General features: G+C 39.0%; 3 protein-coding genes across 3 annotated transcripts; 1 reads left to right on the top strand and 2 right to left on the bottom strand.

The window, feature by feature from the left end:
• Positions 1 to 217: 217 nt before the first annotated feature.
• Positions 218 to 1,189, top strand: LOC138441594 (olfactory receptor 2H1-like). Its single transcript, XM_069592715.1, has one exon. It carries the CDS (start codon positions 218 to 220, stop codon positions 1,187 to 1,189), a length of 972 nt encoding a protein of 323 aa, XP_069448816.1.
• A 15,229-nt stretch (positions 1,190 to 16,418) lies between these two features.
• LOC138441801 (olfactory receptor 2T11) lies at positions 16,419 to 17,354 on the bottom strand. The gene has a single exon (XM_069592865.1). It carries the CDS (start codon positions 17,352 to 17,354, stop codon positions 16,419 to 16,421), a length of 936 nt encoding a protein of 311 aa, XP_069448966.1.
• Positions 17,355 to 18,442: 1,088 nt separating this feature from the next.
• Positions 18,443 to 27,120, bottom strand: LOC138441593 (olfactory receptor 2T11-like). Its single transcript, XM_069592714.1, has 3 exons — positions 26,241 to 27,120; positions 19,874 to 19,887; positions 18,443 to 18,559 (listed from the first exon to the last, which is right to left on the bottom strand). Exons 1-3 carry the CDS (start codon positions 27,118 to 27,120, stop codon positions 18,443 to 18,445), a joined length of 1,011 nt encoding a protein of 336 aa, XP_069448815.1.

Raw genomic sequence — 27,120 nt, 5'->3', positions numbered from 1 at the left:
TGATTACAGATTATGGGAATGAATCTCAGGGTTAGTTTTTAATGAATACTCCTTTCTTTGTTAAACTCAGCTTTGTATGCTATTGGTCTAAGGTATGAAAATCACCAATATGTCCCATTTCCCAAGACCCTATGGAAAACAAACTCTTTTCCTGTCTAGTTAACCTTTTCTCAAATCTATTCACATTTTTTTTCCTTAAAATTATGTCCAAAACTCTATGCCAAAAGCAACAGGAAGCACCAACAAGAGCTTCCCAGTGGGATTTGTACTTCTTGGCTACTCTGAAATTCCCCAGCTAGAAATGGTTCTCTTCTGGATAGTGATCTTCTTATACACCATGATCATTCTCTCCAATGTGACTATTATCTTGCTCTCATACATGAACCGTCAACTCTACACCCCCATGTACTTCTTTCTTAGCAATCTCTCTTTCTTGGATCTCTGTTTCACCACGACTGTTGTGCCCCAAATGTTGTTCAACTTGCGGGGGCCAGATAAGAGCATCACCTACCCAGGATGCATCATTCAGCTGGGCATGGTGCTCTGTGTTGGTGCCACACAGAGTGTCATGCTGGTGGTGATGGCTTTTGACCGCTATGTTGCTATCTGCCAGCCCTTGCGCTACACTATCATCATGCATCCTCAGTTCTGTTGGAAACTGGTGCTTACATCTTGGCTGTCTGGACTGATTGAATCTGTTACTCAAACACCTATCACATTCCAGCTGCCGTTTTGTGCCCACCACTGTCTGGATGACTTTCTCTGTCAGGTTCCTTCTCTCATAAGACTAACTTGTGGAGACACTTCCACTACTGAGTGGCAGATGACAATCTCTGCTGTTTTCTTTACCATCTTGCCAATGGGGTTGATCCTGACTTCTTATGGTTACATAGCTCAAACTTTGGGTAAAATCCAATCTGAGGAGGGAAGGCAGAAAGCCATTGCTACCTGCTCCTCCCACCTCACTGTGGTCTTCATGTTTTATGGGACAGTGGCCATGGTTTACACAGACCCTAAGAACCAGTTTGCTTCAAAACATGGCAAGTTTGTCGGTTTCTTCTTCACTGTGATCACACCATTGCTGAACCCTCTCATCTATACCCTGAGGAACAAAGAAGTGAAGAGCGTCTTGCAAAGACAGCTAAGGAAGGGCATCAGCATAAGAAAAAAAAAGAAACTGATCTTTTGAACCAGAATGTTCACAGTGCAGAAAATCATGACATCCACTCTACATGAGAGTCTTTGAATTATTACTAAAATTGGGTAGATTTACTTCAAAGACAATACTTTATGAGTTACTATTTATTCCTACAATTGGCATGTAATTTTTGTAAAAATATCTGTACAAAGTTAATATTTTATCCATCTATTTAGTGTTAAAATATATTTGTCTAAGGAGATACACCATTTGCAGAATGAAGTTTTGATGAATTTATTTTTCTTAAGCAATACATGCAGCATGAGCTAAACATTTTAAAATTATAAAAACAATAAATTATAAATTATCTTTCATATATATTTTAAAATTGAAAAAATGAAAAGAAATGTTTATCATGAATTCTTTTTAGACAAGTCTAAAGGGAGAAAAGTTTTTCTGGAGTTTCCTTAAGTTTTTTCTACACATCCAGTCTTCCTTTTTTAATATGACTATAAGGATGACACTTTGGGTATAAAGAAGAAATCTTACATGTACATATTTTGCTATATTTTCCTTTTATTTACAGTATAAGATGAAATCATAGTGAAATGCCTCTGAAGTGTCTGAATAGAGGTGTTTAGGTATTCTTTTCCTATGAAAGAGATGTATAAATTTAATTCATACTTATTTTATTCTTTTTGTAATTATTAATACAAATTGCTTAAATATTTAGTCATATCTATTCTTCCACCCATGTCAGATGTGCTGTGCTGTGCTTAGTTTCTCTGTCGTGTCTGACTCTTTGCAACCCCATGAACTGTAGCTTGCCAGGCTCCTCTGTCCATGGGATTCTCCAGGCAAGAATATTGGAGTGTTTCCATACCCTCCTCCAGGAGATCTTCCCAATCCAGGGACTGAACCCAGGTCTCCCACTTTGCAGGTGGATTCTTCACTGTCTGAACCACCATATCAGATAATGCTATTTAAATATAAAATGGCATATTTTAAAAAGTAATTTTCTCATGTATTCTCCAATAAAACAGAGAATCTTTCTTATAAAGTTGTACAAACATAACTCAGCCAAAATCCAGGTGAATTTTTGCAAATGGACGTTAAGTGTTAAATGGTGGTCTCAGCATTTTAGCACAATTAAGTTGAGTTGGTAATTTCCATTAAAGTGTATTGATCATTTTATAGGTACTTGTGCTATTAGGAATACCAAGGATAACACACAGTTACATGAAATTTTAAGACATCTATTTTCTGATTTATCAGTCTTTGCAATGTTCACAGTGATTCTCTAATGTCATTAGCAAATTAGGTGGAACAGACGGAGTACTAGTGAATAGTGGAATGCCTAACACACACATAAAAGGTGAAAGATAGACTCAGCTGAAAATGTTGATAAAGATGAGAGGGAAGGTTATGCTTATTTGTGATGCTGTTAATCAAATAGGAGTTTTCTTTTTAAACATTGTATGAAAAAGGTTGTTTCTTTCAAAAGCCTAAGAATATTTCATAGAAAGAAAAATTATAGAAAACACTTTTGTTGCACTGTCAACTGATTCAATAAAGTGGTAGTGGTTTCTGTGTTTATTTTTTTCTTGTTTCTCCTTTCATTCTTTCTTGTTTCCTTTCTATTCATTACTCTAATATACAATCAATTTCCTTTATAAAAATAAGTTTTTTTATTTATTCCTCTTCTTTCTATTTCAAAATTTTTCCTTCTTTAAGAATTATTCACTGTTAGTCTTGTTAGCTGTGAAAATTGATGCCTTGAAGTGCATTTCATCACTGTCCACATACAGAGTTTATATTTAAAATCACAAGGAGAAGATTCAGGGTTAAAATTTCTCAAGAGATAAAGTTTTATTATTTTGATTTTTTTCAGAAATAAACTTAGTAAGCAATATGTTTCAAGTGAACATCTTCAAATGATCTTTTTCTTCCTGAAAGGCTCAAACGATTGGAAACAAATTCTGAATGGAAAAAAAAAATAAAGAGACAACCCTGACACAATGCAGACTGACATATTTCACCTCCAAAAATAGAATACAAATAATTTTTAAGCATTCAAAAATATTAACCAAGGTAGACAGTTTTCTGAGTCATAAAAGCAATATGAAAATGTTAAAACACTGAAATCATACAGACTGTACTCTCTCAAATAATGAAATAAAATTGAAAATAAAAACAATATGTTTTTAAAATTAAGAGAAAAATCTATAAGTATAGGGAAATTAATATATATCTGAGTAAACTGAGATAAGAGGAGTCTCAAAGGAAAATGCCTAGAATAAAACTATCAGTCTTGTACATAAACAAAGCTCAACTATTTTTCAAGAGTAAGAGAAAACTTAGTTTCAAAACAGATTTTTCAGGAGATGGAGCCAAAATGAAGAAACAGGAGGACATGGAGTTCACCTCTCCCTGTAAGTACATCAATAATACATCAACAAATTAAACAGTTCTCACAGAGCACCTACTGAATGTTAGCAGAAGATCTCAGATACCTGAAATGACAAGCAAATCCCCACACATCTTGGTAGGACAAATTAAAGAAAAAAAAAAAAAAAAGGAAGCAACTATACCCTTGGGGGGAGCTGAAAGAGAGGAGAGGTTCCCTAACTCAGGGAAGCACCCTCACCTGTGGAGAGATCAGCTGGGACAGAGAGGTAGCGTTAGTGACTTGGAAGAGAACATAGCAACCTTAAAACCTACATGAATGGTCCATGCCTCAACCCTGAACACCCAGCCTGAATCTGTCTCTGCTGATGTGAAGGGGGCTGGATGCTGGAACACGGGATTTGGAAAGTGGGCCCAGGGAGGGGAAACTGTTAGCTGCAAAGAGATGGGAGTAAGGAGCTCCTAAACCAGAAATTTCATGGAAGAAGCTTGAGCAGCTACTAAAGAAGGGTGCCATTGTTGAGTGGTGTGCAAGGCGCAGGGCTGCCACTGTAGTCCCCTTCCCAAATTCTTGCCCCAGCCTCTGCTGGTATTAGGAGGGGTGCCAACCTGAGTAGGCTTTCTCACCCAGCTCACAACTGCTTCTTCCAGTCCCACAGGACCAGATGGGCTTGTGGACTTCACCCACCAATGCCTCCACCTCTGTCTACCTGTCTACCTGGGCAGGTGCCTGTGCTTCAGGCAGCTTCAGGAGCAGACATGTGTTGGAGGAGCACATGCAGAAGTGGGGTTGAAATCACACCTGAGCACTAGGGACTGTGCAACTAAGGAAGAAGAGCTGAAATCTCTGCTTATGGCTGCAGCAGCTACAGATTTACCCCCGTGTTGGCTCTGTAGACTCAGCACCTGTGGAACTTCTGAATGTATGAGTGCTCCCAAAGCTGAGATGGGCCTAGTTTTAGCATCTGTGGGCTTTGTGAGCATGTATGCACTCAGATAGAAGTAGATCAGAATCTGAGCTGCCTCCAGAGCTCCCACAGTGGTTCCAGGCGCACAATTACTGCAGTCCTAGGTCTTGATTTGGTGGATCTACAGTGGTAGCCTGGTGAAAACAGTGCCTTAGAGATACTAAGGTCAACTGCCAGAATATCCACAGATAAGGTGGGGCTAAGAGCAGTCCAAATAACACTGTAATAAGTGAGCCAGCACAATGGTTGAAAAGTGAAACCTGTAACACACTCACAGGTGATCAGCTCCAGGGGAGGAAAAATCAGTGGCTTCTCTCTCACTGGGAATGCTCCCATCCCACCTACCTCACATCACAGGTCAGAATTGCAGCAAAGAAACAGATCTAGGAGCCTCTTCTCCTACAACTAAGGAGCAGACCCTGCCTCTGACACTGCAGTAACAACCATGCAGCAACAGGGAGGCCCCATTTAACAACCAGTGCAGGCTCGGGTCACCAAAACTTTAGTCACATCTTCTATCAGGGTGGTAAAAATCACCATGCACTGAGGAAAGAGGGCTACTAAAAGTAGCCCTTGCACCAAATAGTATTAAGCACACAGAGACCATACAGAGATGCTCCAACATTAAAGTAGCCCTCGAAGAAAGTCTAAGGATCAGGAATCCAGAGGAAGAAGCCCCAGAGCATTTGGCTTTAAAGGGCAGTGGAGCCTGAGTGAGAGAGCTCCACAGGGCTGGAAGAAACAAAGACTCCACTCTTGGAGAGTGCACACAAAACCTCATGTGCATTGGGACACTGCACAAAGTACTTCCGCAGGAGCTGGGGTTAGCTATTACTAGGGGTCTGGGAAGTTCTCCTGAAGAGGTGGGGATTCACTGTAGCTCACTGTGAAAGTAAAGACGCTAGTGGAGGAGACCTCAGAGAATATTGATTGGTATGAGCTCTCTCAGAGGTCTTCATCTCAGCCTCAAGATCAAAAGCTTATAGGTTCCAGACCTGAAATGCCTCAGGCCAAACAACCAGCAAGATAGGAGCACAATCCCAGCCTCAGCAGACAGACTGCCTAAGGTCATACTGAGCTCACAGCTACCTCAAAACACCATTTAACATGGCCCTACCCATCAAAGGGACAAGACCCAGCTTCACCCATGAAAGGAAGGCACCAGTTCCTACTCCCAGACAGCCTGCAGAAGCCACTGGACCAGCTTCACTCATCAAGGGGCAGATATTCAGAAATAAGAGGAACCACAATCCTGCAGCCTGTGGAAAGAAAGCCACAAACACAGAAAGTTAGACACAATGAGATGACAGAGAAATATGTTGCAAATGAAGGAATGAGATAAACCCCCACAAAACAACTAAATGAAGAGGAGATAGGCAATCTGCTGGAATAAGAATTCAGAATAATAATAGTAGAGATGATCCAAAATCTCAGAAAAAAAAGATGGAGGCACAATTTAAGAAGCAAGAATAGCATTGACACATATACATTACCACATATAAAACAGATAGCCAGTGGGAGTTAGATGTATGATGCAGGAAACCCAAAACCAGTGGTTTGTGACAACCTAGAGGGGTGAGATGGGGAGAGAGGTGACAAGCGGGTCAAGAAGGAGGGGATATATGTATACCTAATGCAGATCCATGTTGATATATTGCAAAAAACCATCAGAATATTGTAAAGCAATTTTCTTTTAATTAAAAAAATTAACAAAGAATTATAATATTTAAATAACAAATAATCAGAACTGAACAGTACAACAATTGAAATTTAAAAATACACTAGAAGAAATCAAAGAGGAAATTGAAAAAAATACCTAGAAATAACTGACAATGAAAACATGATGATGCAAACTCTATGGGTTTCATCAAAAGCAGTTCTAAGAGGGAATTTTATAACAGTGCCATCTTACCTCGGTAAATAAGAAAAATTTCAAATAAACAATCTAACCTTACACCTAAAGCAACTAGAGAAAGAACAAACAATATCCAAAGTTAATAGAAGGAAAGAAATCATAAAAATCAGAGCATAAATAAATGAAATAGATACTGAGAAAACATATACAAGCTCCTGCATCCCTGTTGTTTGAAGTAAAAGGCTTTTGCTTTAGTCTCCCAGGCCTCCTCTGAGTCTAAATACGCCAGCCCAAGAGTTAATAATTAGGAAATGTGAAGATGTAGAAATAAAGAATACACACTGAGCTGCGATACTGGTAAAAATTTAGACTATATACCAGTCATAAAGCAGAAACACCAAATTCCCAGTTCCTTGAAAAATATAAAGGATTGAGGAACATTCCAAAGTTGTTTTTCAGAAGTAAAGCCCTAATAGATGAAAACTGTTGACCACAAGCATGTAGACTTCAGACCAATTGAAACCAGAAGATTAGTGATACTTAAAACTTTATCTTGAGGCCAACCAGTCAGAGAATTGTAAAAGATCTGATCGTGCATCCTGCAGCCCCTTCATTCATCTTGCCTCTGAAACCCATTTTCTGAAGGTCATTGGGAATTTTGAGTCTTTTGAGTCTTTTGAGCATGAGGTACCCATTCTTATGTGTGTGTGTGTGTGTGTGTGTGTGCTTAGTTACTCAGTCGTGTCAGACTCTGTGTGACTCCATGGACTGTAGCTTGCCAGGCTCCCCATGGGGATTCTCCAGGCAAGAATACTGGGGTGGGTTGCCATGCCCTCCTGCAGGGGATCTTCCTAAACCAGGGATTGAACTCAGGTCTCCCTCATTGCAGGGTGATTTTTTTTTTTTTTTACCATCTGAGCCACCAGGAAGTCCATTTCTTATTGTTTGGTACTCTGCATGAACTATGTACTTTTCTTCACCACAACCTGGTGTCAGAAGATTGACTTTACTGTGGATGAATGAGAGTACTCAAGTTCAGGTTCAGTAACAGTAACAGGCTCTATGGATTTTGTTTCCCATGTCTGATTCTCAGATAATTCATGTTGAGCTTAGTCTGTGACCATTCTTTGTACTTTTTAAATAGCAGAAACTCTGGACAGTAAATGTTCTTTTTGAAAAGGCAGACAACAAGAATTCTGATTTTATTTTTTAGTTTCTTGAATCCTCTTTTTTATTTTTTTGGTATTTTCACTTGAGTAATATGATATCTATTTGCATTTTGGATACATATCTTTTGCCACTAATCAAGAGTTGTTTTATTTATATTTTTTTTAGTGATCTCAACCTTGGATTTCAGAAGTCCCTTTCTACTCTAGTATTTATCTTTTCTTACTATTGTTAAATTTCTTGTGCTTTTGATTGTAATGCATTTTTATGTGCATGCTGTGTGTTTCCCTCACTGCAAAAATTAGTATTCTCCTCAAATACAAGCTGACTAAGAGTACAAACTACACAATTTTATTTCTATAATTTTCATCTAACAGGAAAAACTAAATTTTTGTGTTTAAAAATACATTTTTTATCTAGGGATACAACAGTAACTTTCAGAAATGATGACAATCAAATTGATTCGACAAAATAAGCAGTTGATATTCCTCAAAGTTGTCAATATTTCAGGAAGGGAACAGACTGAAGGAGACTCAGGGAAAATAACGACTAGATACTGTGTGGGATCCTGAATGAGGAAAAAAAAAACCAACAAAAACAATGGCAAGAGTCAAAACATGGGTGAAATATTAACTTCCTTGTTCTGACAACTTTTTATGGGTATATATTATGTTAATACTAGTAGAAGTTGGTTGAGAGTGCATGGAAACTTACTAACTTTACAACTTTTCTAAATGCCTAAAGATAGCTCAACAAGAGAGAGGCACAAGATGGTTATGGAGAGCTATTCATGTTTTCCATAGATGTGTGGGGACATTACATGAATGGTTTCATGATTGTTTTTTCTGTGATTAAGCAGTAAATTTTGGACACTTCTTTTTTTAAAAAAATTATTTATTTTAGTTGGAGGCTAATTACTTTTATGTGTTTTATTTATAGTATAAAAAAATAAAAGTCATTTTTAATGTGGTTGTCTCTCTAGGACCTCTGCTGCCTCTGTTATTAAGCAATAAGTGTAAGTTAGCTTACTGAAATCCCCATAAAATAGTTCTTAAAGGTACCTGGAAGCTTTCAAATTGATGCTTTCAAACTGTGGTGATGGAGAAGACTCTTGGGTCCCTTGGACAGGAAGGAGATCAAACCCATCAACTCAAAGGAAATCAACCCTGAATATTCATTGGAAGGACTGATGGTGAAGCTGAAGCTCTGATACTTTGGTCAACTGATGCAAAGAGCCAGTTCATTGGAAAAGACTCTGAGGCTAGGAAAGATTGAGGGCAGGAGGAGAAGGGGGCTGACAGAGGATGAGATGGTTGGATGGCTTCGTTGACTCAATGGACATGAGTTTGAACTCCAGAAGACAGTGAAGGGAAGCTTGGCTGTAGTCAATGGGGTTGCAAAGTGTTGGACATGATTGAGAAACTGAACAGCAAAAGGAACCTAGGCAGTCATATTGATGGGAACTTTTCTCATGTGTCCTGGAGTGTCAGGTTTAATTGAGCCTTACCTCTTCAACTTGATCAGACAACGAGGCTTTCCTCTGCATCTTAACTGAGCTTGTCTCCTTCCATTGTCCTGAGTGTCACAGGGCAGGAGGACACTTGAGGTAGAACTAACTCCAGAGGGTCATAACAAAAGCAGGAGGGCTCAGAGGAGCTACTCCACCTTCAAAGTCAGGAAGGGCGGCTGTGAGGAGATACCCCTCGTCCAAGGTAAGGAGTAGCAGCTGCACTTTGCTGGAGCAGCTGTGAAGAGATACCCCACGTCCAAGGTAAGAGAAACTCAAGTAAGACGGTAGATGTTGTGAGAGGAATCAGAGGGCAGACACACGAACCATACTCACAGAAAACTAGTCAATCTAATCACACAGACCATAGCCTTGCCTAATTAATGAAATTAAGCCATGCTGTGTGGGGCCACCCATGAAGGGCAGGTCATGGTGGAGAGGTCTGACAGAATGTGGTCCACTGGAGAAGAGAATGGCAAACCACTTCAGTGTTCTTGCCTTGAGAACCCCATGAACAGTATGAAAAGGCAAAATGATAGGATACTGAAAGAGAAAATCCCCAGGTCCGAAGGCACCTATTATATTACTGGAGATCAGTGGAGAACTAACTTCAGAAAGAATGATGGGATGGAGCCAAAGCAAAAACAATACCCAGTTGTGGATGTGACTAGTGATAGAAGCAAGGTCCGATGCTGTAAAGAGCAATGTTGCATAGGAACCTGGAATGTCAGGTCCATGAATCAAGGCAAATTGGAAGTAGTCAAACAGGAGATGGCAAGAGTGAACATCGACATTCTAGGAATCAGTGAACTAAAATGGACTGGAATCGGTGAATTTAACTCAGATAGCCATTATACCTACTACTGTGGCCAGGAATCCCTTAGAAGAAATGGAGTAGCCATCATGGTCAACAAAAGAGTCTGAAATGCAACATGAAAGAATGATCTCTGTTCATTTCCAAGGCAAACCGTTTAATATCATAGTAATCCAAGTCTATGCCCCAACAAGTAACACTGAGGAAGCTGAAGTTGAATGGTTCTATGAAGACCTACAAGACCTTTTAGAACCAACACCCAAAAAAGATGTCCCTTTCATTATAGGGGACTGGCATGCAAAAGTAAGAAGTCAAGAAACACGTGGAGTAACAGGCAAATTTGGCCTTGGAATGTGGAATGAAGCAGGGCAAAGACTAATAGAGTTTTGCCAAGAGAATGCAATGGTCATAGCAAACATCCTCTTCCAACAACACAAGAGAAGACTCTATACATGGACATCACCAGATGGTCAACACCGAAATCAGATTGATTATATTCTTTGCAGCCAAAGATGGAGAAACTCTATACAGTCAGCAAAAACAAGACTGGGAGCTGACTGTGGCTCAGATCGTGAACTCCTTATTGCCAAATTCAGACTTAAATTGAAGAAAGTAGGGAAACCACTAGACCATTCAGGTATGACCTAAATCAAATCCCTTATGATTATACAGTGGAAGTGAGAAATAGATTTAAGGGTCTAGATCTGATTGATAGAGAGCCTGATGAATGATGGAATGAGGTTCTTGACATTGTAAAGGAGACAGGGATCAAGACCATCCCCATGGAAAAGAAATGCAAAAAAGCAAAATGGCTGTCTGGGGAGGCCTTACAAATAGCTGTGAGTAGAAGAAAAGTGAAAAGAAAAGGAGAAAAGGAAAGATATAAGCATCTGAATGCAGAGTTCCAAAGAATAGCAAGGAGAGATAAGAAAGCCTTCCTCATGATCAATGCAAAGAAATAGAGGAAAACAACAGAATGGGAAAGACTAGAGATCTCTTCAAGAAAATTAGAGATACCAAGGGAACATTTCATGCAAAGATGGGCTCAATAAAGGACAGGAATGGTCTGGACATAATAGAAGCAGAAGATATTAAGAAGAGGTGGCAAGAATACACAGAAGATCTGTACAAAAAAGATCTTCACGACCAAGATAATCATGATGGTGTGATCACTCACCTAGAGCCAGACCTCCTGGAATGTGAAGTCAAGTGGGCCTTAGAAAGGATCGCTATTAACAAACTAGTGGAGGTGATGGAATTCCAGTTGTGCTATTTCAAATCCTGAAAGATGATGCTGTGAAAGTGCTACACTCAATATGCCAGCAAATTTGGAAAACTCAGCCATGGCCACAGGACCAGAAAAAGTCAGTTTTCATTCCAGTCCCAAAGAAAGGCAATGCCAAAGAATGCTCAAACTACCACACAATTGCACTCATCTCACATACTAGTAAGGTAATGCTCAAAATTCTCCAAGCCAGGCTTCAGCAGTACGTGAACCGTAAACTTCCAGATGTTCAAGCTGAATTTAGAAAAGACAGAGGAACCAGAGATCAAATTGCCAACATCTGCTGGATCATGGAAAAGCAAGAGAGTTCCAGAAAGACATCTATTTCTGTTTTATTGACTATGCCAAAGCCTTTGACTGTGTGGATCACAAGAAACTGTGGAAAATTCTGAAAGAGATGGGAATACTAGGCCACCTCACCTGCCTCTTGAGAAACTTGTATGCAGGTCAGGAAGCAACAGTTAGAACTGGACATGGTGACGCAGGATGCAGCATGCTTGGGGCTGGTGCATGGGGATGACCCAGAAAGATGTTATGGGGAGGGAGGTGGGAGGGGGGTTCATGTTTGGGAATGCATGTAAGAATTAAAGATTTTAAAATTTAAAAAATAAAAAACTAAAAAAAAAAAAAAAAAAAAGAACTGGACATGGAACAACAGACTGGTTCCAAATAGGAAAAGGAGTACGTCAAGGCTGTATATTGTCACCCTGCTTATGCACCGTGCATCTATGCAGACTATATGATGAGAAACGCTGGGCTGGAGGAAGAACAAGCTGGAATCAAGATTGCTGGGAGAACTGTCAATAACCTCAGATATGCAGATGACACCACCCTTATGGCAGAAAGTGAAGAAGAACTAAAGAACCTCTTGATGAAAGTGAAAGAGGAGAGTGGAAAAGTTGGCTTAAAGCTCAACATTCAGAAAACGAAGAACATGGCATCTGGTCCCATCACTTCATGGGAAATAGATGGGGAAACAGTGGAAACAGTGTCGGACTTTATTTTGGGGGGCTCCAAAGTCACTGCAGATGGTGATTGCAGCCATGAAATTAAAAGACCTTTACTCCTTGGAAGGAAAGTTATGACCAACCTAGATAGCAGATTCAAAAGCAGAGACATTACTTTGCCAATAAAGGTCCATCTAGTCAAGGCTATGATTTTTCCATTGGTCATGTATGGATGTGAGAGTTGGACTGTGAAGAAAGCTGACCACTGAAGAATTGATGCTTTTGAACTGTGGTGTTGGAGAAGACTCTTGAGAGTCCCTTGGACTGCACGGAGATCCAACTAGTCCATCCTAAAGGAGATCAGTCCTGGGTGTTCTTTGGAAGGACTGATTCTAAAGCTGAAACGCCAATACTTTGGCCACCTCATGCGAAAAGTTGACTCATTGGAAAGACTCTGATGCTGGGAGGGATTGGGGGCAGGAGGAGAAGGGGACGACAGAGGATGAGAAGGCTGGATGGCATCACCAACTGGATGGACATGAGTTTGGGGGAACACTGGGAGTTGGTGATGGACAGGAAGGCCTGGCGTGCTGTGATTCCAAGGGTCATAAAGAGTCGGACACAACTGAGTGACTGAACTGACTGAATTACCTCTTAAAACTGTCCTATACCCAAAACCCCAGAGTCTGGAAACCTGGATACTTTGGATATCAGCCTTATCCTTTGCCTCTGATTTCCTCGGCATCAGAGACATCAAATTGTGGATATCAATATTTGCTTATCCACTGTTATGCTTAAGTAAAAAAATATTAATTCATGACTAGATATTTTATAATCTTAAATGTCTATATTGCAAAGGGAAAAAAACATGAGCGACATTTTATAATTTTTGTCATGCAATATAATATGTATCAATTTAAAAACTGATAATGTTTCATGATGTCTTATTATACTTGATAGAATAATAAATAAGAAAATATACATTGAGCATTCAAGGAAATTTTTAAAGAAATCACTTGAAAATTAGTATAACCAAATAAGAAAACAAAAACACTTTCTTCCCTTGTGTTGAATCTGAACTGATCTACAGACTCAGTGCCATCCCCATCAAAATTCCATTGAAATTTTTCACAAAGATGGAAGCAATGTGTAATATTTGTACAGAACCTAAACAACCAAAGCAATCCTGAAATTTAAGAACAGAGCTGGAGATGTATTTTGGATTTCAAAGCTATACATTACAAAGCTGTATTAAATAAAACAATAAGACACTGGTATAGAAAGAGAAACAGACCAAAGGAATAGAATATATGTATGGGTTTATTGACTCATATATAAACCTATGCATATATGGTCAACTAATCTTTGACAGGGTTGCCTATCATAAGTAACAAGAAAAGGCAATTAATTCAATAAAACATGTCAGTAACACAATATACAAATACAAAACACAAATAAGTAAATAAATGTGTGAATGAATGAATGAATTGAGAAACAAAAACTAAGCCCCTATCTCACACAACTCACAAGAAAATATAAATGGTTTAAAGACTCAAACATAGGTACTATAACCATAAGACTACTAGAAGAAAATAGAAAAAATAACTACCTTGGCATTGATCTTGCAATCAATTTTGGATATGATATTAAAAGTACAGGCAAAAATGCAAAATTAAGAACTAAGACTGTATCAAACTAAAAAGTTTCTGCTTAGCAAAGTAAACAATCAGATATAAAAACAAATTATAGAACGGAAGAAAATATGTGAAAATCATGAAACTGATACAGTTGAATATTCAAAGTTTATATGGAGTTTATACAGTTCAATATAAGTTGCTCAGTTGTGTCCAACTCTTTGCAACTCCGTCGACTGTAGCCCACCTGGCTCCTCTGTTCATGGAGTTCTTCAGGCAAGAATACTGGAGTGGGCTGCCATTTGCTTTTCCAGCAGATCATCCTGACCCAGGGATCGAACCTGGGTCTCCTGCATTCCAGGAAGATTCTTTATCATCTGAGACACCAGGAAAGCACCCCCCCCCCCAAACCTAGTAGCAAAATATAAATGAATAAAGAAATTGTATAATTCAACATAAAATTTGGCAAAGTACGCAAATAGACCTTGTTCCAAAGAAGATATACGTTGGCCAACAGGGTTATGAAATGTGTACAATATTTGTCATCAGGAAAATGCAAATGGAAACCATATTGTAATACCAACTCATGCCTATTAAAAATAGCTTTTATAAAATTATCGACAGAATACAAATTGGTGAGAATGTCAAGTAAAGGTAGACACTGTTAGTATATGTTAATTGGTATAGCCATATGGAAAACAATATGGATGGTCCTCAACTTATTAAAAGAGACATTACTTTGCCAACAAAGGTCCATCTAGTCAAGGCTATGGTTTTTCCTGTGGTCATGTATGGATGTGAGAGTTGGACTGTGAAGAAAGCTGAGCACCAAAGAATTGATGCTTTTGAACTGTGGTGTTGGAGAAGACTCTTGAGAGTCCCTTGGACTGCAAGGAGATCCAAGCAGGCCATTCTGAAAGAGATCAGCCCTGGGATTTCTTTGGAAGGAATGATGCTAAAGCTGAAATTCCGGTACTTTGGTCACCTCATGCGAAGAGTTGACTCATTGGAAAAGACTCTGATGCTGGGAGGGATTGGGGGCAGGAGGAGAAGGAGACAACAGAGGATGAGATGGCTGGATGGCATCACTGATTCGATGGATGTGAGTCTGAGTGTACTCCGGGAGTTGGTGATGGACAGGGAGGCCTGACATGCTGCAATTCATGGGGGCTCAAAGAATTGGACACGACTGAGCGACTGAACTGAACTGAATGAGAAAACCATGCCATGGATAAGTTTAAGAGGACATAAATCAAAATAAAAATAGATTAAAACTACTGATATTCAAGCTGGTTTTAGAAAAGGTAGAGGAAACAGAGATCAAATTGCCAACATCCGCTGGATCATGGAAAAAGCAAGAGAGTTCCAGAAAAACATCTATTTCTGCTTTATTGACTATGCCAAAGCCTTTGACTATGTGGATCACAATAAACTGTGGAAAATCCTGAAGGAGATGGGAATACCAGGCCACCTGATCTGCCTGTTGAGAAACCTGTATGCAGGTCAGGAAGCAACAGTTAGAACTGGACATGGAACAACAGGCGGGTTCCAAATAGGAAAAGGAATACGTCAAGGCTGTATATTGTCACCCTGCTTATTTAACTTCTATGCAGAGCACATGATGAGAAACGCTGGGCTGGGGGAAGCACAAGTGGAATCAAGATTGCTGGGAGAACTATCAATAACCTCAGATATTCAGATGACACCACCCTTAAGGCAGAAAGTGAAGAAGAACTCAAGGGCTTCTTTATGAAAGTGAAAGAGGAGTTTAAAAAGTTGGCTAAAAGCTCAAAATTCAGAAAACTAAGATCATGGCATCACTTCATGGCAAATAGATGGGGAAAAGTGGAAACAGTGGCTGATTTTATTTTTGTGGGCTCCAAAATCACTGCAGATGGTGATTGAAGCCGTGAAATTAAAAGAAGTTTACTCCTTGGAAGGAAAGTTATGACCAATCTAGACAGCATATTAAAAAGCAGATACATTACTTTGCCAACAAAGGTCTATCTAGTCAAGGCTATGGTTTTTCCAGTGGTGATGTGTGGATGTGAGGGTTGGACTATAAAGAAAGCTGAGCACTGTAGAATTGATGCTTTTGAACTGTGATGTTGGAGAAGACTCTTGTGAGTCCCTTGGACTGCAAGGAGGTCCAACCAGTCCATCCTAAAGGAGATCAGTCCTGGGTGTTCATTGGAAGGACTGATATTGAAGCTGAAACTCCAATACTTTGGCCACTTGAAGTGAAGAGCTGACTCATTGGAAAAGACCCTGATGCTGGGAAAGATCGAGGACAGGAGAACAAGGGGGCAACAGAGGATGAGATGGTTGGCTGGCATCACCAACTCAATAGACATGGGTTTGGGTGGACTCTGGGAGTTGGTGATGGACAGGGAGGCCTTGCATGCTGTGGCTCATGGGGTTGCAAAGAGTCGGACATGACTGAGCGACTGAACTGAACTGAATAATACATTATTTTGACAGTTAGCCAAATAGACTCTGAATAACTAATGAAATATTTTGGGTTCCTTTCACCTAAAAGGAAGAAACCAGGCTAGGTAAATCCTCTTAAATTGTCACCTCTAAAAAAAATATTTAATAGCCACAGATAGTCTCTGTGAAACAAAACACACTGAGGATATTATTGGGAAAACCTATTCCGAGATTATTGAATCTCTAAGCATCACTTGTGAGTACCTTCTATGTGGATAAGCATTGTGCAAATATCCTTTTAAATGCTCCCATGACATCCTTGTTTCTGAGGCTGTAGATAAGAGGATTGAGCATGGGTGTGACAATGGTATAGAAAGCTGATACTACCTTGTCTTGCTCAGGAGTGTGAAATGACTTGGGCAGCACATAAGTGTAGAAGGCAGCCCCATAGAAAATGCTGACTACAGTCAAGTGGGAAGAACAAGTGGTAAAGGCCTTTTTCCGGCCTTCAGCAGAGTGCATGCGGTGGACAGTGAGCAAAATGAGGGAGTAGGAGGCTGAGATAATACAGATGGGGATGAGCAACATGAGCACACAGCAGATGTACATCAAGGTTTCATACAAGGATGTGTCAGCACAGGCCAATTTGAGAACAGCAGGGATCTCACAGAAGAAATGATTGATGATGGGGGATCCACAGTAGGGGACATTCATGGTGATAGGGGTGAGCAGAAAGCCATCCAGGGACCCACCAAACCAGGCACCAGCAGCCAGAAGGAGACACACTCTGCGGTTCATCAACAGGGGGTACCTAAGAGGGTTGCAGACAGCCACATAGCGGTCATAGGCCATGAGGCCCAACAGGAAGAACTCTGATCCAATCATGGTCAAGTAGAGGAAGATCTGGATGCCACAGGCCACAAAGGAAATGGTCTTCTGTATGGAAACCATGTCTACCAGGAGCTTTGGGACGGTAGTACAAATGAAAAGGGTGTCCATGATGGACAGTTGGCTGAGCAGAAAGTACATGGGGGTGTGGAGGTGGGAGTCCATGTGAATCAAGAATATCATGATCAAATTTGCAGTTACAGCCACCACAAAAATAGCCAAAATAACTGCAAAGACAATGCCTGTAGCTTTACTGTTTACTAGAAGCCCCAGGAGGATAAAGTCAGAGGAAGCAGTTCTATTCTCCATTGACATGTCTGTTGACAGCTCCAGGGAAAAGGGAGCCACAAATGCGATGGAAAACAAAAGACAGAAAACACTTCCAAGAAGCTAGAAACTCACAATGGAGATAATATCTCAGAAGCTACTGGTTCAGATAAGATTTTCCAAGTCATAAAACTAGAGAAAAACAAGCAGACAAAGAGACATTATAAATTAGGAACTATAGATCTATTTTTTTCTTTCTGGAGCACAACCCTTTTTATATTGTGCTGCAATACATAAGTAATGCAAATTGCATAATAAAGCTGGCTTTTGCTATATTTAGATTGGAATTTTAAATATCACTATCTGCCCTATTTATTCTGCATTGGTGGCCTTCAGAATCTTGTTCAGCCAATAGTAGGCTTAATTAAATAAAATTGGTTATTTGGATTGCCAAAGATGGGCAGAATGAATAGCTGATTAAGTGAAGGATATAAAGGAGAAGACATGTCCTGTGTCTACTCTCAGCAACGCTTTCCGACACTTCAGATAACCAGATGTGTGGGGTTTTCCCCACTTGTGAAGCAACCAGCAAATTTCCAGACACTAGATTGGCATATTGCAACTTAATTCAGTTCTCACACTATCTGCCTAGATAGAGCCCAATATCCCATAGCTTCAGTCCTCTAAGACTGACCCCACTTCAGAAACCAATTGCTAGTACATGTCATCACCTGTGCTACTAATCTCCTGGCTATATATTGGAGTTCCCTATGACTCTCTCCAAGAGTGCAATTAAATTTTCTAGAGTGTTTCATAGAACTCAGGAAAACATTTTACTTAACTGACTAGTGTATAACTCAGGAACAACAGAAGTGGAAGATAGACAGGGGAATATGTAGGAAGCTTCCATCATTTGTGCTTGCATGCTAAGTTGCTTCAATAGTGTCTCTTTGCGCCACGAGGGACTGAAGCCCACCAGGCTACTCTATCCATAGGATTCTCTATGCAAGAATACTGGAGTGTGTTGCCATGCCCTTCTCCAGGGGCTCATTCCGACCCAGGGATTGAACCTGTGTCTCCTGCATTGCAGGTGAAATCTTTACTGCTGAGCTACTGCAGAAGCCTGCCTCCATTAGTCACTGGTGATTAATAAAATCTCTCCGCTTTTTTTCCCCTTGGAGATCTAAGAGGTAGGAATTTAGAAGTTCCAAACCATTGAAGGTATGGTTAGTTTCCTGGTAGCCAGCTCCCACCTGTAGGGCTTTCCATAAGTAACGTCATTAACATAAATTCAGGCGTTGCTAGAAGGGCTTCCTTATGAATAAGATACCTGAGGAAGCCTCATTTCATTTAGGAAATTTGGAGGAATTTAGGATCTCTGCCAAGGAATTCAGACAAAGACCAAATATATTTCTTATTATATACCATAATATCACAAAATGTTAGAAAAACTTGCTTGGGCATTATGAGTAAAATGTTAAAGCTGTTTTCTAAGTTTTTTTCGGTAGCTTTGCCATCATCTACGTGTTCTTTCTTGTCTGTTTTTATTCTGATCTCAGTAGAGCACCATGATTTTGAGAAATTTACATCAGACAGGTAACTTAAACCTCAAAACTCTGTTGAGGAGCTTCACATGCCACTTTAAGGCTCATTGTGTTGTGACAATTTCATCCTCTGAAGTCATTTTTTTCTGCCTCCAATGCATTTGCTCTGGTGCTACAGCTCCTATGACCTCCTTGCTGATCCTTTGTCCTCACTTTGTGGGAGTTTCCCAGCCCAAGTCCTTTGCTTCTGCCCTAACCCTGGCTTGTTTCTCACTCTCATAACTGTATGTGGTCATCTCCTCAGGTTTTTCCTCAAAATCCACTTCTCAAAAGGATCTATTCTGTAGGACTTGATGACTTTCTATTTTTCATTGTCCTTAACACAATCTGTCATACATAATCATTTTATTGTGGGTTTCTGTCCTGCCCACTAGACAGTAAGATGAATATGGACATGGATATTTGCTTATTTTGCTTACTGTGCACTTTCAAAATATAAAATAATGTCTAAGATCTGGTAACTTTGCTGAATATTTAAATGAATGATTATTTAGCATATGCACTCCTTAAAATGCAATTTTGGTCTTTTAATGATTCATTTTTAGTAGAATTTCTTTAAAATTCACCTCAGTATGTTCTATAGAATATGTCAAAATAAAATTATAGTCCAGGTCTTTCTGTTTATCTTAAGTCTAAAATAACATCATAAGATAGGATTCACTCACACTTTCTAATTAAAAAAAAACTTAGTAATAAGAAACAGAACTACATTACAATCCAAGATCAATACAAATATTACATCTTAATGAAGTTTTATGTAAACAAATTTGAAACAATCACTGTGAATTAAAAGCATCATTCTTTTAGAAAATGAAACTCACCTCTTTTTCTTTTGAATCTGATTTTTTGGTGACAGCTATTCATTCATTATGTATCAATTATTGAGTAAAAGACAAATTTAACTTCAGATGTTATTATTCATACAGTGATTGTTTTGTAGAAGTTAATATAGTTTGAACTCACCCTATGTTCCACAACTAAAAACACAGAAAATCATTATGCATTATTCTTAGCAACAGGTTTCCATCTAGTATCAGAAAAATTGTGCAGTAAATGCTAGTGTTAATTTGGTATCTTATTAAAATAGTAAGTCTGTAATAGATTAACTTGTGTGCATGCATGCTAAGTCACTTTAGTTGTGTCTGACTCTTTGTGACCTTATGAACTATAGCCCACCAGGCTCCTCTGTCCTTGAGATTCTCCAGGTAAGAACACTAGAGCGTGTTGCCATGCCCTCCTCTGGGGATCATCCCAACCCAGGGATCGAACCTGTGTCTCCCATGTCTCCTGCATTGGCAAGTGAGTTCTTTACCACTAGTGCCACCTGGGAAGCCCCATAGATTAATTTAGTGTTAAACAAAGCCTATCTTGAAAGGCAGAATAATGTTCCCACCCCAATTCAAAGAACCCTCCGTCCTAATCCCCAGCCTATAAATATCTTCCCTACTTGGCAAAAGAGACTTTGCAATTGTGATTCAGTTACATATGATGAGATGAGATTACTCTGGAATGTCCCATTGTGCCCAATCTATATTCCAGGGCCCTTATAAGAGGGAGACAGGAAAGAGGAGGCAGGGATAAGAAGATGAGATGTGACATTATGAACAAAGGTCCAAGTAATACAAATGCTGGTTTTGAAAATGAAGGGAACTATGAGGCAAGGATTTGGGTGACCTCTAGAATCTGAAAATGGAATCTCCTGAGAAACTTTCAGAAAGAAGTATAGCCCTCCTGACATCTTAATTTTAGCCCAGCATGACCAGTTTTAGAGTTGCAGTCTTCAGAATGGCAAGACAGTCAATTTGTGTTATTTTAAGGCACTGAATTTGCTCTATTTGAGTAGTAGCCACAAGAAATTATTATATATAATTTTACCAGATTTTAAACATAAGTATAACATGAGGGAGTCATATTGCTAATAATAAAATACCCAGCATCCATCTATGCCAGGCATCTTTTTTTGCATGCTTTCATGTTTAATGTAGTTCCTCTTCACAGTGCCTCTGTGGGGCAAATTAGTGTAATTATTACCATCTTATTGTTGGAGAAAGTGAGGCATAAAGAATAAGTAGTGGAGATGGGTCCTGGCTCAAATCTAAGGCTTTGTTTTCCATATGCTCCACAGCTACACTCAACTGGCCCCTAAATGCATAGTATCCTTTTAATCATCAGTAACTTCAACCAGCTTAAAAAAAATGTCAGAAGAATACCAACAGCAAGACCATAATCACAATCAAGAAAAACTTGAATTTCTGGGCAAAACTTGTTGACAAATTACAAAATAACATAATGAAGTTAAATATTTCCAGATTTTCAAAATTCTAACTCCTGGGCAATCTCTAGTCATCACATACCTGTGGCTTTCTAATGATGTCCAGGGGGAAAAAGGTCCTCACCAAATGGATGCTGAGAAAGATCCTGCAAACATCAGATCCACAAATCACAAATCTCACTGCTGAGCACACACAGCCAATGACAGCTTCTTATCTCCAAGCAGACCTAGTAATGTCCCATCCAAAAGTCCCGCTGTCAGGCTGTCATCAGTGTAACCACCATTACAAATACAGCTCAGTAAAGATTGTCCCAGATTTCCTTTTGAATACAGAGTTGAATTAAATCTTCTGTTAATGTGTATCAGAGGAAAGTAGCAGAGTTCACTTAAGGATAAAGAACCCCTGAGGACAAGACTATTACATGAAGTTGAGTAAAGAATAAATAATAAAACCATTAAAAAATATTGCATAGAGTTATGAACCCACTTTGGAGTAGGAAATGGAAACCCACTCCAATATTTTTGCCTGGAGAATCCCATGGACAGAGAAGCCTGGTGGACTTCAGTCTATAGAGTTGCAAAGAGGTGGACACGACTGAGTGACTGAGCACAAACACATGCACGTGAATCCATTTTAAATCCTTGTGAAATAAACGGAAATGTCTTCAGAATTATCCTGTCAGTGATATACAAATCTAAAATCACAAACTTGCAAGCATTTTAAAATTATATTTATCCTCTTCTACTATATTTTCCTACATACAGGTGCTCCCAAATGGGGAGCAGACATAACATTTTAAATTGCATGTTTCAAAAGACTCTGTCAAATGTGAACCCTGCGATTAGACTTCTATGTTTTATGGTTATGTGCAATTTTTGTTGAAACACAGTACATCATTGTCTTAAAGCAAAGCCTCCCTCCAGGCAGTGGTACTTTGAAAGTTCACTGACTTGTGAATCTAGGACAAGCGGTTACATCAGACCAGATGTTTCCACTACAATTATTCCCTGCTGGAGCTGGATCAGACTTATTATTTAAGAATGTCATTTGAAAAGTAAATGTGTTCCCAAGCTTCTTTTCCAGCCAGGTTGTCCCCTCTGTATTTTCCTGGGTGATTTTAGAAAAACAAATCCCACCACTTTTTCCCCTGAATATGTATGATGAGTCACTGAATCTGTTGTGCCGTATTTCTTTAACTATGAGGCTATGAGATATGATGAAATGTTAAGCTGTTAATCTGATTGTACTTAGGTGTGTACTGCATGCTCAAAGTGAAAAAGTTGGAGCATAAGATTAATCTGCTCTAACTCTTCTTGTTTGTACAGGCTTAAAGAGGCTTCCTCAACAAGATTGATGTTGGAGAGCACTGGTTGCATTCTCTTCTGCTGCACGGGACACGGGCTATAGAAATGGAGTTGGAACTGCCAATCATACTCAAATTGAACCTCTATTTGAGAGTTAGATTGTTTCAACACTGAGTATCTAGAGAGTACTATCATATATTGCTGGTGAGAATGTAAGTAGGTATTATTTTTGTTAGAGAGAGCAGCAAACCAATATCTGGACTTTAAAAATAACATATACTTTCTACTCCTAGCAAATTTTATATAGAAATTAAGACGACCCAGAGGGATGGTACGGGGAGGGAGGCGGGTGGAGGGGGGTTCAGGATGGGTAACATGTGTATACCTGTGGTGGATTCATGTTGATGTATGGCAAAACCAATACAATATTGTAAAGTAATTAACCTCCAATTAAAATAAATAAATTTAAAGAAATAAGTGAGCAATTTTATATAAATATTCATCTTGGTGTTTTTTGTATTACTAAGAAAGCAGAATCAGCTTAAGCATCTGCTCTTGGATGCTTATTAAATTATTTAGTTTTTGGAATTAGTAACAAGATTCCAAGCATCCTTTAGGATATGAGGTAGACCAAAAATCATTATGGTATGACAGTTTCACTGCATTCTTAAGTGAAAAATCCAGCAGTTAGAAACCTCTATGTTTTTTATATATAATATAAATATCTTACCATAATATATATAACATTTTTGTATGTGTCCAACAGCAGATGCTATTATGTATATATTTTTCCTCACTTTGATAAAAAAATGTCTTACACATATAACCTATAATATATATGTGATAAGGATATATATATCACTAGTTTTCACTTTCATGCATTGGAGAAGGAAATGGCAACCCACTCCAGTGTTCTTGTCTGGAGAATCCCAGGGACAGGGGAGCCTGGGGGGCTACCGTCTATGGCGTTGCACAGAGTCGGACACGACTGAAGCGACTTAGTAGCAGCAGCAGTATACATGTAGTAAAGAGCTATATACAAAAACATATATACATATATTTTAATGTGCATATATATGTGCACATATAAGTATGTGAATGTATATATGTATACACACACACACACATATATATATACACACACACAATTATGAAGTAAAAGTTTCACTGATGGTTGAGTCTCAAGAACATCAGTTTGTCTTCACTACATTTTCCGTTTTCCTACATCATAGATTATGTGTGTAAAAGTAATTTAATTTCAAGTTAAAGAATAAGCCTCCTATTCACAACTTTGGCAATAAATACCTATAATTTTCCATTTCTCAATCTTTCAGTATCGATAGGGTCACTAAGATGTATCAAATTTACCCCAGAATCCTGCTTAAATTGGATCCTGCATTCTAAAACAGAATTCATCTGATTCCTTTTGACTCTTAAGCTTCCATACTACAAGATGTCACCTGAAGTATGTGCTTCTGGCCTTAAAATATGCACTTTAGTCTCTGCACGTTAAATTTGAAGGGACTCACTAATATACATACATCAAAATAATCAGAAAATGTGAACTTGCAAACATATAACTTAGTAGAAAAGTAAAATAACTTTTTATCAAAGAGAGGAGAAATATATACAAAATAATTCCCGTAAGTGATAGATTAATACATTGGTATAAACAACTCTGGTTTGATAGTTTCAATTTCCCAGGTTTCTATAATCACTTCAAACCCTGTCAGTTTACCTTTTGTTCCTGATCATTATGTAAAACCTGTACTTAATTGCCTTGGGTGAAAATCCAAAACCTGCCATTTATTAGACATATGACAGTGGGAAAGTCCCTCCTCAAATTTGCAACTAGCCAAAAGTACATCAGAGCAGCCCCTGCCCTCAGGGTTACTGGGAGGGTTTTGTGTAATGGTCTCATAACAGCACCTGATAATGTTATGGAAATGTTTAGACTCTCCCTTCACTCAAAATAAAGAACTCTCTAATTTGGCAATTGTGGAAACAGAACAGGCTCCAGAATGAGAAGATAGTATTAACTTTTGAATTTGAAAGTGGCCAGTATGTATGACCTTTAATCTTTTTAGCCTAATTTTCCCTGTATTTAAAGCAAACATGATAGTAAACATAATCATATAATTTTTGGATTATAAGTATAAATTTATAAAAACATTTATTTTTCAATTAAAATAGCACTAGAAAAGTTCTCTGTCTTAAGACTAAGACCATTGAAGTCATGCACTGCATACGTTGCTATCTTGTTGTTAAATATAATCAATTACAAAGATTGTTATAATCTTTCAGATTACAAAGGACCATTGTTTACAGGGAGTCCTGACTTCGTTCAACTCTATATTCATTTTTGTCTCTTGAAATTTTCCCACAGTATTTCCAGGGATGCAAGGAAACAGCTCTCTGTCGCAGCTTCATCAGTTCTATTAGTTGAGCTGTAGATGAAGTCCAAAGACATGGACTTAACTATGTTCTAACCTGTTTCCTCATTTTATCTTCCTAAGGTTATTGGCTGCTGATTAAAACCACTGCCCATTGCAGGTAAACACTATGGAAATTCAGGGAAAGGATAACTTTTGATAATGCCAGCTCATATATACAATCATTAGCCTTGTTCTAACATGTAAGTTTTCAGTCAATATGGAAAAAAATGCAAGTTTCTATCTCTATACCTGAGTAAATGCCTACCTGTGATACCTACTTCTAATTGGCTCCAAAGGAAGACAGATATCTATGACAAATCCAGCAAAAACCAATGATGTTTCTTAGCAGGAGTCATAGCTCTAAAATGCTTCAATAGAAATGATATCTGAACTGGTGGTTCAGTTAATTTTATGCCCATATCCCTCACCTGTAGAAAGACCCCAGGTAGGGAGTCTGACTGCCTCTCAGCACGGAACATCAGGTCCTTGGTAGACCAGACTAGCTGGCACACAACAGAAGCTGAACATAGATTTTATCTGCATGTTACTCCCGGAGGGATATGTTTTCCCCAGGTCATTATCAGGATTAACAAGCGTCCAGGTTTGTATTGTGCCATATGCCTCCCTGCTTTTGGAAATTGTCTATCAAAGAATAGCAAGTTTTAGCACAAAATCACAAGACCAGAAGTCAGAAAATTAGGTTATAAATTTCTCTATCTCCCATGAGGCTAATTCCTTCTCAAAATAACTTGGCAGAACTTTGTGAAGATCAAAGTCAAATAATGTAGTTAAATGTGTTTTGAAAAATGGAAACAGTTTTCCCTTCATGTTTACCCCATGTTTAAGAACAGTATCTGACATTTTGCACGTATGCAATTGTTTTTTTTAATTAATTTTAAATTGTTACAATTTATCACTTTCAATCTCAAGCTAATACATTATATTTTTAAATTTAATTTTATTTTATATTAGAGTATATTTGATTTACAATGCTGTGTTAGTTTCAAGTATACAGCAAACAGTTATACACATATCCATTCTTTTTCAGATTCTTTTCCCTTATAGGTTATTATAGAATATTGAGTAGGGTTCCCTGTGATATATAGTAGGTCCTCATTAATTATCTATTTTATGTATAGTAGTGTGCATACGGGGCTTTCGTGCTGGCTCAGCAGTAAAGAATCCACCTGCAATGCAGGAACCATAAGAGACAGGGGTTCGATTCCTGAATTGTGCAGATCCCCTAGAGAAGGACATGGCAACCCACTCCAGTATACTTGCCTGGAGAATCCCATGGACAGAGGAGCCTGGCAGCTACAGTCCATAGGTTCGAAAAGAGGATTGAGCGTGAGTGTGACAACGGTATAGAAAGCTGATACTACCTTGTCTTGCTCAGGAGTGTGAAATGACTTGGGCAGCACATAAGTGTAGAAGGCAGCCCCATAGAAAATGCTGACTACAGTCAAGTGGGAAGAACAAGTGGTAAAGGCCTTTTTCCGGCCTTCAGCAGAGCGCATGCGGTAGACAGTCAGCAAAATGAGGGAGTAGGAGGCTGAGATAATACAGATGGGGATGAGCAACACGAGCACACAGCAGATGTACATCAAGGTTTCATACAAGGATGTGTCAGCACAGGCCAATTTGAGAACAGCAGGGATCTCACAGAAGAAATGATCGATGATGCGGGATCCACAGTAGGGGACATTCATGGTGATAGGGGTGAGCAGAAAGCCATCCAGGGACCCACCAAACCAGGCACCAGCAGCCAGAAGGAGACACACTCTGCGGTTCATCAACAGGGGGTACCTAAGAGGGTTGCAGACAGCCACATAGCGGTCATAAGCCATGAGGCCCAACAGGAAGAACTCTGTTCCCATCATGGTTAAGTACAGGAAGAGCTGGATGCCACAGGCCACAAAGGAAATGGTCTTCTCATTAGAAACCATGTTGACTAGAAGCTTTGGGACTGTAGTACAAATGAAAAGGGTGTCCATGATAGACAGTTGGCTGAGCAGAAAGTACATGGGGGTGTGGAGATGAGAGTCTCTGTGAATCAAGAATATCATGACCAGATTTGCAGTTACGGCCACCACAAAAATAGCCAAAATAACTGCAAAGACAATCCCTGTGAATTTACTGTTGACCAGAAGCCCCAGGAGGATAAAGTCAGAGGTTGAATTTGTATTCTTCACTGACAT

This window comes from Ovis canadensis, chromosome 5 (assembly GCF_042477335.2).
Source record: "Ovis canadensis isolate MfBH-ARS-UI-01 breed Bighorn chromosome 5, ARS-UI_OviCan_v2, whole genome shotgun sequence".
Taxonomy (NCBI): domain Eukaryota; kingdom Metazoa; phylum Chordata; class Mammalia; order Artiodactyla; family Bovidae; genus Ovis; species Ovis canadensis.
Note: the sequence above shows the minus strand (reverse complement) of the source record. Positions and strands in the feature narration are given on the sequence as shown.